The 15748-nt window shown below is 39.4% G+C and overlaps 1 protein-coding gene across 1 annotated transcript in view; it reads right to left on the minus strand.

The window, feature by feature from the left end:
• Positions 1-1478: 1478 nt before the first annotated feature.
• The window catches only part of igf2r (insulin-like growth factor 2 receptor), a 50733-nt gene continuing 36463 nt past the window's right edge, over positions 1479-15748 (minus strand). Inside the window, 12 exon segments of the mRNA XM_036582076.1 lie at positions 1479-4362; positions 5903-5972; positions 6436-6582; positions 7556-7742; positions 8517-8701; positions 9624-9770; positions 10223-10340; positions 12143-12279; positions 13264-13504; positions 13700-13852; positions 14663-14861; positions 15378-15536. Of these exon segments, the coding sequence (XP_036437969.1) occupies positions 3979-4362; positions 5903-5972; positions 6436-6582; positions 7556-7742; positions 8517-8701; positions 9624-9770; positions 10223-10340; positions 12143-12279; positions 13264-13504; positions 13700-13852; positions 14663-14861; positions 15378-15536 (2127 nt within the window). The 3' untranslated portion in view covers positions 1479-3978.

Below are 15748 nucleotides of genomic sequence, written 5' to 3' on the forward strand. Positions count from 1 at the left end.
CATGGTTCTATTTAGTAGATTCATCATATATCATTTAAAAGACATACTTTTTTGCCTGTCTTTAAAATGAGTGCTGATTATGTTATAGGGTAAAGTTGGGGTGTGTTACAGGTTGGAGATGTGAATAAATAATGATGTGTTACCTCCTCTTTCCACCACCCCCACTTATCAAGCTAAAATACTCAGCTAGAGCAGAGACCCACCCTGATAGACCTCTGAAGTCATGCCCATATTAGGAATGGAGTCTAAGCAGTTGTTCTCTATGGGAAAAATGAGTGTTTTTGAAAATCGCCACTTTCGCACCCCGAAGTAAACTAAAACGCTTTGTCCTGTGTACTCCCCCTCAGATTTCTCTGGATCCTCTAAATTCTGAGGTCAGTATGGAGTCGAAATATGAACATTGCTACATCCATATGCACTGAATTGACACTGCATTGAAATCTACCATTATTAAACTTCAGTACTATGCAGGGGCAAAATGTACACAGTACGAAACACATCAAACGTTTAAAAAATGAACGCTGTTCAAAATGGAATGAATGTTTTAGGCAAGCTTCTGAAGTCTGCTTTCAATACACTTTTCACAAAGTTCACTAATTTTTTAGTGACTTCAACTTCCAGTTGAATTGATTCAATTAATTCAATTAATCAATTGAAAACTAATACTAGGTACTAATAACTAATAAGTCTCAAAGATAAATCGGTGCTAAAATATCTTAACTAAAACAAACACCACCACATATATCAAGTAGAAAATACCTGCAGCAAATTTAGTAGAACACTGAAATGAATGAACTGGCAACCAAAAAAGACGTCTGCATTGATAAACTTGTCACCTTGCCTACACGATCTGTCCAAAAGTATCTAGGAGGCCCCTCTAATGAGGGAAATCAGCTACTTTAAGGTGCACATAAGTGTTCCACTGCACATGCGCAGCTTGTATAATCGCAATAGAAAAGCATTGACCATTAGATTGGGACACTCTGGAATAGCTGCACAGGAGCCTAAGATCACAATGCACAATGCCAAGCATCGGCTAGAGGGGTTTAAACCCCCCCAAGTGTTGGGCTGTGGAGTGACGGAGCTCCATCCAGTATCTTTGGGATGAGTTGGGGTGGAGTCTATGATCCAGAACTAGTTATCCAACATCAGTAACTGACCTTTCTAATGCTTTTGTGGCTGAATGCAATCAAATCCTCACTGCAGTGTTCCAACATCTAATGTTAAGACTTTCCAGAAGAGTAGAGACTTGATTTCAAAAGAAATGCACGATGAGTAGGTGTCTACAAATATTTGTGCATAAATTTCTATAATTTATAAACACTTTCATCATTCAATGCCGTCACGTTAAAATATCAACACTCTAATCCAGATTTCACAGTATTGGTGGTAATGGTGTCTGAAACATATCAAAAAGTTTACACCAAATAGGCCAAACGGGCCACAAAGACAAAGGCAATACTTTAAAACCACTTAGGGGTGATACCATCTGCTTTAACAGCTGATCTCTTTTATTGAAATAATGCAATAATGTCTCAGCATCAACATTTTAAATACAAAAACAAACAAAAAGCAGTAAAGCATCTGACAAAATTCAGAACGAAAATCTTGGAGGAGCCAGAGCCTCAGGTCATTAAAAAACAGAAACTACATCAGGAGGCGGCTCAGGATCATCCACTCGTGATTAAAAAACAGATCGTACCGAACTTAAACGCATACAGCAGTGGCAGACGTTTTCGTAGAAGCACAGAGAGGAGTTAGTGACACCAACAGTCATCAGTCATACAGTGTACCTTTTGCTCAATGGACAAAGAACATCATCAACTGAACATCTTTAAGAGTCTATGGAAATCCCAGAGCATGGGCACTACCTTCATGAAACCAGCTTTTGGTTTAGATGCATCAAACTACAACAGACACCTAGACATGGCATGAAACATGGACAACATGGACAACATGGACATGTCAAAATGAGCCACTTCAAGCTAATTCTACACTGGAGGATGTTTTTAACGGTTAGCATAGGAATCTGAAACTGTCAAACCTTACAAATCTCATCTTGAAACACTGATCAAACTGATTTCCCCTCAGTATTTAATGAATTTCGAATGTCAGAAAGTGTTAAAATATGTGCTTAAAATGGAAAGCAGGTTAAGTGTGGAAAAATACATGCATCACAGTCTTGAGTCTATGAAAAAGAGCTAGAAGAGCAGAGGCCAAACACATTCAAGGTGACAGAGTTCCTTTGCTGAACACCTGCGTCACCACCATTTAACACTAATCAGATCAAAGTGCGTTACCCCTAACTGTGTCATAAGCTCATTTGTATGCATCTAGGTGAATTTGTGGATTCTTACATATTCAGCTACCAAGTCTGTGCAAAAAATTAATTTAACAATTATAAAAAACAACCAAAAATATACCTGATAAATCATCACACTGTGATTGTAATATGCTCAACTAAAGACACTTTGAGACACTTTAATATTCGGGTGGAGGAAAAGGAGGCATCAAGCTGCGCCAAGTGTCCAATGCCAAGCCTCATGGCACTAAAACATATATACTGTGTATGTTCTCTGTAAGGGATACATAGAGCATGCTGTTTTTGGCAAAAGGGAAGCTGAAGCAATGCAGGAAACATCCCTTTACTCAATAAATAGTAATGCTTTAAAAGGGACATTGCCCTTGGCCACTGTAAATATGAAGCGTGGATTTCAACCAACTTTGTGTATGAGGCAAAGTACTGCAAAGCACATTCCTACATTTCCAGTTAAAACTGATCTGGGGAAGTTGCCTCATGGCCTTATGTGTCCGAAGACATGTAAAATACTGCTGCTTATGCAGGACTTTTCATATTCATTACTGGTCACACTTTCCTACCAGGTAAGGGAGAGCTAGAGCTGGTAAAACAAATAACAAAATGCAGCCAAACTCCTAAATAAAATCACAAACCATCTTGTACAGTATACTGTGAAAAAGTCAGAGAGCTCCAGTCAAAACCACCACTATGTACAAGCTATTCATTTTTCAGGAGATACTGCCGAGAAGATTACATGTAAGATGATCCACTTGCATAAGAAAAAAGGAAAGTCAAAGGAAAATAAGTGACGAAAAACAGGAAACACAGTTCTAAAAACTGAGGCCCAAAACAACTATGCAAGATCTGGTAGACCATCAAAACTGTCCCCATCAAATAAACAGTACTTAAAGGTCTCATCTTTGAGAAAGGGGAGAAAATCAAGCTCCAATCTTGATTCAGATCTTACAAAAAAAAACACAGGTGTTTCTGTCCATCCTTCCACTGTGAGAAAACAACTCAACACTATGAGTCTGAAAGGATGAGCAGCTGTCAAGAAGCTGTTACTGGGAAAAGGAAATAGACAAAAAAAGAAAATCTGCAAATTTAAATCAAAAGCTGGTGTTCTCAGAACAACCGACTGACCCTCTCAGAGTTCAGATCCCTGCAGATTTCTTTGAAAAACTGAAGGCAAGAGTGCACATAAAAGTACTGAAAAATGATATATTCAGCTGTTGAAGCTCCTGTGTAGTTTTCTGGTACATTTAAGTTTACATTTTTTTTTCTTGACGCTGAAAAATAAAGTTGCTTGTACTTAACGGTACGTTGCGAATGAAAGTAAAATAAATGAAGATGTTCTCTGACTTTTGCACAGCATTTTATGTCTGAGGGAGATGTAGAGACTTCACACAGAATAACATCTCTGTATATGAAATTAATTCAGTTTAACCTACAGAAAAAAACATACACAGGAACAATTAAATGATGAAAAAGAATATTTTCATCACAAAGGCATCGATAAAGAGGGGACACATGAACCAATCTGCTTTCAAACACTGTACAGTAAACAGCTGACAGATAAATAGATTTTTCCCTTTAGAAAACCAGAAAGAGAACAAACTGAAGGAGCAAAAGGTTGGAGAGACATTCTGAAGTTCATCACAGGGAGCGGAGGAGTGTCCTTAGACTCTGAGCAGATCCTCATCACTGTCCTCGGGGTCCGGCTGTGCTTTCCTCTGGTGCTTGGCCCCCGACTTGGACGTGCTCTTGCTCCCCGTGTCCTCCAGAAGCCCTACCAGATCCTCGTCGCTCTCGGCCCTTTGTCGGGTGGCCTGGAGCCGGGACGATGAGGGGCCTAAGGCTCGTCCAGACTGGATTCTGACGCCCGGTACGGTCAGCACCTCGTCCTCGCTGTCCTGCTCGTCCAGAGAAAAGGAGCGCAGGGCGTCAGCGCTGACCGGCTTGGTGGTGACATGGCCGTTCTCCTGCAGCCCCCGTGCTGGAGTCTCCACTTCCTCCATCAACCACTCCATCTCATCCTCACAGCCATCCTCATCCGTGTTCACCTGACACAGACAGAACTTTTAACCTATAAACCTCATTTACCCCATAGGACTGTATATACATGGCATGTCAAAAGTTTGGGGAAGCACAGTTTCTCAAAGGGCCTGTTTACACCTGACGTTCAAGTGAAATCTGAAGGTGATCTGGTCACCAAAAACGCAGGTTGATGCAAAGTGTAAACACCCCAGAACTCATTGTGTTTGAATTCCGATTGAAATGTCCACATTTGACAAGTGTAAACTGAATGCGTTTGCCACCATTTCAGCCAAGAAAAAATAAAACATCTATGTGTATCACGGTCAATGAAATAACCTTACTTGATATCTGCTTCTTTATGCATAGTTAGTTTAAATGAACCCAATCAGATGACTGATGCAATATGTTGGCACAATATGTTGCTGCTTCGCAGTTTTTCACTACTGATCTGCTGTTATTAGTATCATCTCACTGCAAGAATGATATGATCGTCTCTCAAGAATCAGATGATAAAACAGGCAGATTATGCAGACAGTACTGCTAGAAGAAGCAGAAAAACATACTTTAATGCTAAATTCCCTACGGCTCGGGTGGTACGGACTGAATCAGTATTTATTTGGAAGTGAACCAAGACCCGCAATTTTTGCTTGTCCATAGCTCATTTGCGTGTGCACCTGAACATGGGTGGAGTATTCATACCTGTCAAAACACACTGAACTAAGCTCCCGAGTGGCGCAACCGTCTAAGTGTTTGCCGTATCATCAGGAGATTGTGAGTTCGATCCCTGGTGATGCTACAGCCATCCGTGGCCGGGGGTCCAAGAGAGCACAATTGGCCCCGCTCTCTCTGGGTGGATAGGATGGCCCCCTCTTCTCCCCCCATCACTCAACGTGATGCTAGTCAGCGCAGGCGTCTGTTAGTTGACATAACAGATCTGAAGGTTGGCGCTTTCCTCTGAGTGCGTTCAGCTGTCCAATGACGTTGCGCGAGCGGCAGTTTGAAAAGATACGGTGGCTGGTTTCACAGGTCTCGGAGGAAGCCTGTGTTAGCCTTCACCCTCCTAGCGCTGGTAATATTGTGTTATTGAGTCCTAACTAGCGGGTGGAATTGGAAACGAGAAAATTGGGTAAAAACAAAACAAAAAAAAACTAAACTAAAGAAAAAGTGCCTTGAGGTTCCCACTCCTACTGACAATACATGAGGCAGAACCATCTTGGGAATAAAGCCAAAGCTAACACATTTTACCCTCTTCTTCTTATGTCCGCACTCACTAGCACTCAGACTCTTCACCACCTTAAGGCCAAAACAGTTTCAATATGTGTTTTTAACAACAGTTTGGAAAATAATTAATTAATCATTACTTAGGCAAGACCTGCTCTTCATATCAAAGAAGACACTGATGAACATGAAGCTGTGGGTTGAAGCTAAATCTACCCAAATGATAAGTACATAGCTATTTAATGTTAACAAAACCCTGCAAATTTAAATTTCAGAAGAAAGCAAGGTGTCCCCAAAACTGTTCATATTTCATCACTTTTGGACTGTAATGCAGCTGTGAGATGTTACCTTGGAGTATTTATAAGACACTGGATTTCCCCGCTTGCAGCAGCTGGTCACTTTTTGTAAAACAAGTCCCCTAAAAACAGAGCAACAAACAGCATAAAGAACAAGGTTTCACTGTCTTTGCATGGAGTTAATTTTGTGCCAAAAGTAAATAAAATAAAATCCACACACAAAATATGAGGTATCAAATGTCTAAAATATGTTGCAAATACAAATATTGAGAGTTAAATCAAACTAAACTTCTCAAAAAGATTTCTACTCTAAATCAGTTGGCCAACAGAAATGGCAGATGGACGCCCTCCTCTAAGACCTGCCCTCTGTTTAAAAAGTGCCAAAAGTCAGAAGCAAAAGAAAAATTCCAGAAGCAAAAAATATATGAACAGAAAAAGAAAAACATTCAACTAGCAAACAAATTTTTTGCAACAAATTTTAGACACTGATATTTAATATTTTGCTTGTGGGTTTTACTATTTTATTTAAAACATTTGGCACAATATTAACTCCATCATATGTGGTTTTCACAATGGGTTATTTACCTTCTCTCGCGTTTGTGAAGCAGTAGAATAAGCAGACAGACGGTAAGCACCACCAGCAGCAGACTAAGCACTGCCCCCAGAGCCTGGCTCCGTCCTGATAACCCAACATTGTCCTTACTGTTATCACCATTCTGTTGACTTGTGGAGCTGTGACAAAAGAGAAGAAGAGAAAGAAAACTGAGCACACAAACCACAACCAGTGATGCAAAATACTATGAAAAAACTGGCTAGACCCCAAATAGATGGTGATGATTAAATCTCATGTATTTAAGGCCATAATAATATGCGGAATAATGTTAGGCAGTATGAATTAAACCAGCATGAAACCAGTATGAACTAAAAGACAATTATATATAAATAGTAAAAGACATTCAGAAGTAATAATACTAATCTTAATTTATGTGGCACGTTTCATTGTATTATAGAAAATCTTCAGTGAACCTTCAGTGCTTTTATGCAGGAGGATAAAGAGAACATTGAAAAGATAAAATGCTAACATTCAAATGAAATACCAGCACAATTTCTACTGGTACTACTTTACAATAAGACAACTATTATCAACGGTTTATGGATGATTTAAGAACAGTTTAGTAATGTTTATTACCTAGGTCATAAATACTTTAAAAGTCCATAATAAGCAGTTATAACACATAACAGATATATCATATAACACATAACACATCTCGTTGCAGATGAAACATATCAGGAAACCAGCTGGAGTGCTTATAAATGCAAATAAGCCTGTCCAGTTATCTCTCAATTATCTTTGTTCATCTTTACTCTTTCTTTGTTTCTTTTTTTAATCTTTCTAGCCAGGTGAGATTGTTGTCTGTGCTGGGTTAAAGGGTGAATTTGCAGTTACACATTACCTCCAGCATTTAAGGCCATTTACTGTTAAAACGATCAGCAAAGCTTTTTATTTATTTATTTATTTTTTTACAGCAAAGGAGGATTATTTTATTTTTACATTAAAAAAAAAAACAATTCTGCTGTTCACCTGCAACAGGGCAGTAAAAGAGCCGTATGTGGCTCTGGAGCTGCAAGTTGCCAACAACTGTGCTAAACATATGTGAACCCATTTGCTATAAGCCTGTGCTTGTTTTGTTGTGCTGCTACTTACAAAAGGCCACAGACTGTGGAGGTGTGCCAGAGAAACAGGTACTGGCAGCCATCAGACTCCAGCAAGAACTCGGGGATGCCTTCTCCGGCCGCAGGGCTGCAGTGGAACAGGATGGCTGACGAGACCTTTTTTGACTTGTCACGACCGCACACAGACTCAGACGGCACCAGCACATCCAGGCTGTCCCCTGCAAATATATTGCCAGATTGTAAACAACAGAAAATCAGCTTTGGGAAATGTTTTAATTTACACATTCAGATCAGCGCTCTTGTTTCTACGTTGATACTGAAAAGGTTTTAGGCTCTTCTGAACGCTGAACAGCTGAATTCTAAAACAGCGCTGTTGGGACTGTTGCGGTTACCTTACCACCACAACATGCGGTTCCAGCTCATTAAAGTGAAGTGGGGGGTTAAATGTGATGCAATAAGTGTGTTTTTACATGTTTCACACGCATAGTGAAAGTACCTGCTGAAATCAGTGTTAGAACTCAACAGTCAAAAGGAGATAACCACTGCCGTTCAAAGTATATATTATATAAATAATATATTCATACCGTGTACAAACATGCAGCGGGAGATCTCTACATTTTTAGAAAGAACATTTGGCCTATTCGAGTTGTCATCAGGGCACAGAACTAGCCTGCATCTATGAACACGCACTTTTACTATGGACATGGAAGCGTGCTTTTATCTTAGTAATGCAAAGTGGCCAACAGTTGGTGAGAAAAGTGCGGCTGTTAGTCTTCACTTTCCACAGCCATGCTTCACGCTACTCTGACAGTTTTGTATAATGATGCATTTTCTATATGGCCTGCCATTTTCTATTATTTATATATACACACACATACACACATACATACATACATACATATATATATATACATATATATATACATTATACATATATATATATATATATAATACATATACATATATATATATATATATATCCTGCCTCTCACCTTTGATATAGTACTTGGCCTTGGTGGAGGAGCCAATCCTCCTGCAATAGGATTGGTCCCTCTTCACCTGGCAGATATTAGCTCCCACGCACTGAGCCATGGAGCTGTTAGTGATGCCGGACAACTGGATGTGGTAGATGTAGCGGTCACCGTTGGGTCGGATGTCTCCAGTGGCTTTATATAGGCTAGAAGCAAAAGAAACAGTCAGTTATTAAAATGATGGTAAAAAAGATTAGAATTACTAAGGCCAATTTTCTACTTTTGTCTTACAAAAGTTGAATTCTATCGCATTACTGTGCCAAGTTATTAATCACTGTGCTGTTCATAGAAAAATCTTTGACCATTTTGTTGCTAAACTATTACTACACAGGTGGAGAAGTTGTTTAGTTGTAGTTATAGGGTAGCTCCACTTGTTTTTCAAAATTTCTGCACAATTCGGTCACCGAAACATTAAAAAAAGTCATCTGTAGTAGTCAATTGGTACATATTAGAGAGATTTGCCCACGTTAATTTCTTCACAGTGGTGGTGATATGAAGCAGGGGTCGCAATGTCTATAATACAAATATAGACATCTACTACCCAAAACCACCAGTGGACCTACACGTCTCCTGAGTTTTTATATGTAATGTTGATGATGGTAAAATAGTGGAAAATGTGAAAAAATAAGTTTTTTGGGGACTACACAGAACACAGAAGCCACAGAACGCCCTACGTGTACCTCTCCGTCATGAATGGATTTAAAACATATGTTTTAGACAAAGCTCTCAAAATTATCATAAAACAATGTTTCAGGTGGCAAGGAAACTTTTAGATGCAGATGTCTGGTTCCTATCACCATCACGATAAAAATTCCTTTACAAAGATGCACTAGACGTTACATAAACATTTTATTATGCAGATCTTGAAAAAACAGGGGAATTCTCATTTAATAAAAAGTGACTTATTAAGCATATACTTATATAAGCAATAAGCCACTGGACGCTGTGTATTGCTGTGATTTGACTCTACTTTTCTCATTCCCAAGCCCCTTTAACCATGGCTTATTGCTTTAGTGCACACTGTTTTGGAGGGCATGACTTATGAACTATGCCATGATCAGTAGAGACCTGTAGTAGAGCGCTCCCAGGCTGACGATGGCTCCTGTCTCTGGAACTTTGATGGTGCCATTGACCATCTCCACTTCATGCTGCTTGACTTCACAGGCTGCTCGAGTCTCCCAGTCCACCCAGAACTCGCATGCTGTCATATCCTCCCTACACACAGACACACACAGAGTGATTTCAAATCCAAAAACTGAGCTTAAAATCCTGAACACCTAAAATCTCCAAACTAAAATACAGAACACTCGACTACAAAGCCCAGTGAGCACTACAGAAAAGGTAAAAAATGCATGACATAATATATGTTAAACACTAACACTTAGTTAAGCATTCTTCAAGTGAACGTAAATCAACAGTGAGATACACAAACTTAAAACAACAAGACTACACTTTGATTTATAAGTCAGCTGCACACAGTGGGTACACTTTTTTTTTCTATGCTTACTCAAGGTCATTTTTACCACACCTCAAGCCTGGCCTATAAATTAAAGGCAGCTGCCAAAGGGGATTATGCTTTGAAAATGCTTCTGGAAATTTAAACACTGGGCTTAATGTAGAGAGTCTGATATAAACAGTTAAGTTTTATTTGATTTTGCTGGACTCACCGTAAGAGTTTTGGGTGGCCCACAGTGCTGCCACAAGTCAGCTGCACAATGGTTTTGGCCCGAAGTGAATTCCCACATACGGCATCTCCCATCGTGTAATTCACTTGAATCTTTCCATCTGGGATGAAAAGAGAGAAGAGATAAGTTTTTGTTTTTGTTCATTTTCTTTATATCTTAAACTTTTAAGGCTGACACAAAAACAATAATCTGCTCTCTTTGGTAATAGTGCTCTCCATTAACAGTGTGATTTCTCAGTGCTGTTGTTGCATTTATTGGACATGTAAAGAACGTGATCTAACGAAACTGAAAACTTAGTGATGTTTATTCAGTTTGTGTCATAAACGTACTTTTTTTTGGAGAAAGCACAAGAGTAGAAATATAAGCTGCACATCAGTTGTTTTTTACTGTTATTCTGATTAATCAAAGCAAATAAGTGCATACTCATCCAAACTATGCTCAGAATGAGCTTGCTAATAGATATTAAGAAAACAGGGTGTATCTAACAAGAATGGAAAAACCTTGTGCATCTTTTATACAGTAAAACACCAGCACTCAGAAAGCTCTGGATCTACATGCTGAAACTGATCAAATGGGGACACACAGATGGCAGATTTAAATGATTTTTTTTGGGGGTGGTACTGAGCTCATTAGGTTAATCCCTCTATTGAGGGTGCGGGGAAAAATCGATTCTTAGATGCATCGCAATGCAGATGTGGACGATTCTGAATTGATTCACAAATGTCAAAAATCGATTTTCTAAATATTTAATTTATAACGTAATGTTGACGGAACGCAAATGGCGGAACTTGGAAGTGGTGGGTAAGTGCGGCGCCCGGACAGTCTGTGGCGGCACATAACAAAAACACAACTGGATGAGTGAGAAATCCGACCGGCTCCCTCTGCGTTAAAAGATAGATTAGGTCAGGAGTCACAACACAAATGATAAGAAGAGCCATTTTGTCCTTTCAACAAAAATCAGACCACCTTGGAAGCCACAACATTTAATGTCCAGTATGTCTCAGTATGTGATAATGTTCTAGTTTAGGCTAAACAATATAAACGATAACGCGGACTCTGCTCTGCTTTAAGCTTTAGCTACAGCCACTTTTCTTCCATCTCCGCCAGAAAACTTTTCCTCAAAAGTTGAATAGTTTCTTGTAAAATGTCTTTCAGCTGTTTTACGAGGCTGAAGTCGCTTCTCACTCGCCAGCTTCTTGCTCCACCTTAAATTCTGACTGAGGCGCCAAATGTAATTGCGGCACCATCTAAGGTGGAACAGGAAAATTAGAAAGAGAAGCGACTTCATCTTTGCAACTTTTTAGTGTGTGACAGTCTCTCGTTGAAGATTTAACGTAGATTTCAATGTTCGTCTGTCTTTCTCTTTTCCTTTTTCGTTCGCTACTAGCCAGGCGAAACCTCATTGCTACGTGACCTGCAGTCTCCAACAACCCCCCCCGGCCCTCTATCACGAGACCAAAATCGAAGTTATAAAATCACTAAAGAATATATAATGTGCTCCGTGGTCATCCATCACCACTGGATCTTATTTCACCGTAACTGAGCATTTTATCGCAGATGAGTGGCAGCAGCGTGCCTAACACGAGCACTGAATGAGAGCCTTCCAGTTCACTTGCCACATCACTTCCATTTGTTTTATTAATAAAAGATATTGGACCTAAATGCATTATGGATCATTACAAATACTTTGTTTTAAAACTACCAAGTCCTCAGACAGTAAGAAAACAGAAATCATGTATAGAAAAAAAAGATGCATCGAGATGCACCGATAATCATTTTATAATCGCATCGCAGCCCTCTGAATCGTAATCGAATCGAATCGTGAGGTGCCTAAAGATTCCCACCCCTACCCTCTTTGGTACATAAATGAAAGGTAGAGTGCAGAGCAGGTGATGAACTAACCGACAGATCCCACTGTCTGAGTGTACACACGTCCCAGAGCCTCAGTCTTCCCATTAGCGCGTTTGCGGCACACTGTGGCTCCATCCGGACAGTCCGTCAGGCCACCATGGATTCCCTGGCAGAGGTTCATGTAGTACCTGCAAGAGCAAAACAGACACATCCAAAACAAGCATCATTGGTTTAGCGTTTGTGTCAGCAGTTTATTATACATTCACAGAGACGTGCTCTCATGAGCAGAACATTGAGGACTTTAAGCAAGTGTAAGATGTAACAAATAAAAATATTTGTTCTTTTTACAGCATAGTGAACCTTCAACTAAAAAGCAACTGAATTTAAATAACATGAATGTTAAAAAACATGAAACGAAATGTGTTATGTATGAGGATGCAGGCTAAGGTTATGGATAGTAAAACTAGTACGAACAAAACAGTAATTAAGTTTAAGGCAAGACACTACAGGCAGATTCTTTGCATGTCTTTGCTTAAACTGTAACCACAAAAATGTAAAAACTCAATAGAAATGTTAGAGTGTTTAGTCAATTCACTTCCATCTAACTGCTTTTCTCAAAAGTTAGCAGCTAATGAAATCTATTGACATAAATAGTTCATGTTTTCTGAGATCTCACTGGGTAATGCAGTTCTGAGGCCTATTCTGAAAACTGTTTCTCAAAAGCCTTCCAACAGGATTTCCCTCAGCTTTTGATAATGATTCAAATGTATTCCTCTGTTTTCTGCTACTTTATTGTGCTACTAACTTTTTAGCCTCAACACCAGAGCTATCACCTAAAAGAGTAAGCCTTCAGCCATACGTTAATTTCCTCCAAAGTACTTTTTTCCTCTCCTAACCTGTGGATAACCAGACATCTGTTCATTAACTCTTAGAGATACTAGAATATCAAAATTTGTCTGAATGCACATCCCTGGTAAGAATATTAGTAAACCACAGGCCAAGATTCTTTGTAATGTCTATTGTTTTTCCTTATTCACGTGCCTTGAACTGTCAAAAGCATCCATGAAATATGTTGCTATAGATCTATATTTGCTATCTTGCCAAATTTAGAATGCATAAAAAAAAAAGAGTAGCACAGAATAATATATAGGCACAGAAAGGCATTCACTCACATATCATTCTTGTCGCTGTTGCTGAACTTCCAGGGCTCGGTGAGGGAGGACAGAGTGCGCAGGTCATACGTTTGGTGGTGGCTCACCAGCTTGCACTCCATTTTCTTTGGTGGGCAGACCACGTTGGTGCGCCACTGAAAGGTGCTGGAACAACCCTGCGTTTCACTGAGTAGCTCAGGGCTGCCGTGGCCCACTGAACGGTCACATGTGAACAAAATGGATGACTGCCTCTTAGCAGTCACTGAAAAACACAAGCATACACTTATTACACTGATCATCAAAGGAATACACTAAAAAACACTCAAATCTCATGATGGAATTTTATCCATCAGCAGAACTGCTGAATACTGCTTGGTGAATGTACAGAGTGTTCAGTCTTTGAGAAAAGCAGGAGTAAAAAGGCCAAACAGATTTATTTGAGAGGATCTCTTCTTACCATTTGAACAGAAGCCCCATTTCCTATCTTTGTCGTAGCTGGCAGTGGTGGCACACCACTTTGCACCATGGATTCGGCCGTCTGCTGTGCACTCGGAATAGGACTTGCCCATATACGTGAAAGGGAAAACACACACATCTCCTCCAACAGTCACTGTAAAGAGGATGGCAGGATTCAATAAACCTACTCCTATTCTCAATTAGCATAAGACTGAAGAGAATCAGCTGATAAAGACTCTGAAGCCAATTAACCATGGAGTCTCAGCATAGTGCTCCGACATGGAATTTCTGGGCCAATAAGTGATAATAAACACCTTGTTGCAGCTGTAACATTAATCAATAACAATATCAATATAACTGATCAAAATAATTAGCAATATTTTGCATTTTAAAACAATTCATTCATGTATGAAGTGCAGTCTGTGGAAAACCGGTATAAGATGCATCACTGATTAATTTTTATAGCTTTAACAGCTAAATCAGTGCTTTTACATTAAAGTACTGTAAATATCATATCATATATATCATATCACATATCATATATCATATCATATATGATATATATGTCCTTCTGAATGGCCCAGATACCCCGAGTACTGGAGAGGTAGCGCACAGTGCTGGTATGAATGCCAGTGTAGAGACAGTACAGTAGATAAGAAAATAGCCTCATACACGGTGGATGGCCTAATTTTGCAAATGCACATCTCTAGTCAACTTGTAACAGAAACTCAAACACTGAGGATGTCATTGTTTTTTGTAGCTCTCCATAAGCTTCAGGGTGTAAGCTGGGTCTAAGCTGTTTTTGCCTATGGGAAAAAACTGACTGTTGAATGCTGCATAGGCAAAGCCAGGCTTTGACCTGGTTGGAACCAGTATTTCCTTGTTTAGGCATGTTGCTAAGTAAAGTGAAAATAAATTAATATATAAATAAACAAATAAAAAAGACTAAACAACAGATCCTGACCTGAGGGGCAGGGGTCTCCACCTCCATACTGCATAATGACAGCCTGCTCCTCCAGACTGTAATTCAGACTCATGGCCTTGCTGATGCCAAAGGAGGAGGCTGGAGCACTGGACACCAGGCACACTGGACTGTTCTTACAGTCTTTATCTGTCACAGCCCCACACACGTTGATCTTATAGGAGCTGGAACGAGCATGAACCTACAAAATATAAAATAATGATTAATGACTTAAGGATTTAAATGACACATGGTTGCACAGTCTGCTGTTATCTTTATTATATCAGCTTTAGGACAGCATATGATCACAGAACATAAACACTGTGTTGTATTTAGTGAATTGGGGCAATTAATGATTAGGCACATTTTTTAATGGAAAGCTATTCATTGTCTAAAACACTCCTTACAGGCTGCCTAGTTTGAAAATCACTGCAGTGAAAACAAGTTAACACAGGCTCTAGAGAACACACTTCTGCACATTTTAATACACAATTACCGTGTATTTGCTAAATTTAACATACTGGAGAAAAAAACAAAACAAAAAATGTGGGCTGTGGAAAAATTTTGGCACATTTTATCCTTTGTGTTTTATTTTTTTCCCAATATGTTAAAATCAGCAAATACATAGAAACTGTGCACTAACTGTACCAGGGATTTTGTATATGACTGGATTCTATGAACAGCTCATAAAAAGACTTGCATGTCAGCAGAAATGTACCTGAATGACTCCGGACAGCACTGAGAGATCGAAGGTGTACTGCAGCTGGGAGACCTTTAGTGAGCAACCCTGTGCACTGACCGTCTCTGGACACACCACAGGAGTGGCCCATTCAAAGACATACATACAATCCTGCTGACGAATCATCACCGGAGAACCCTGAATTAACAAGAGAAAGCCTCACAGATGAGAAATGAGGAATTGTGCATTTTGTTTCCAGAAGAGAAGGGGTGTAGAAACTGAGGCTGAGCAGTATTATGATATTTATCATTATCATTATATTGATAAATATACACACACATGATAAATTATGTCACATTATGTATATATCATCAGTACTTCAAGAATGCTCACCAACTGCATGTTTCTAT

The sequence above is a fragment of the Colossoma macropomum genome, unplaced genomic scaffold, assembly GCF_904425465.1.
Source record: "Colossoma macropomum unplaced genomic scaffold, Colossoma_macropomum, whole genome shotgun sequence".
Taxonomy (NCBI): domain Eukaryota; kingdom Metazoa; phylum Chordata; class Actinopteri; order Characiformes; family Serrasalmidae; genus Colossoma; species Colossoma macropomum.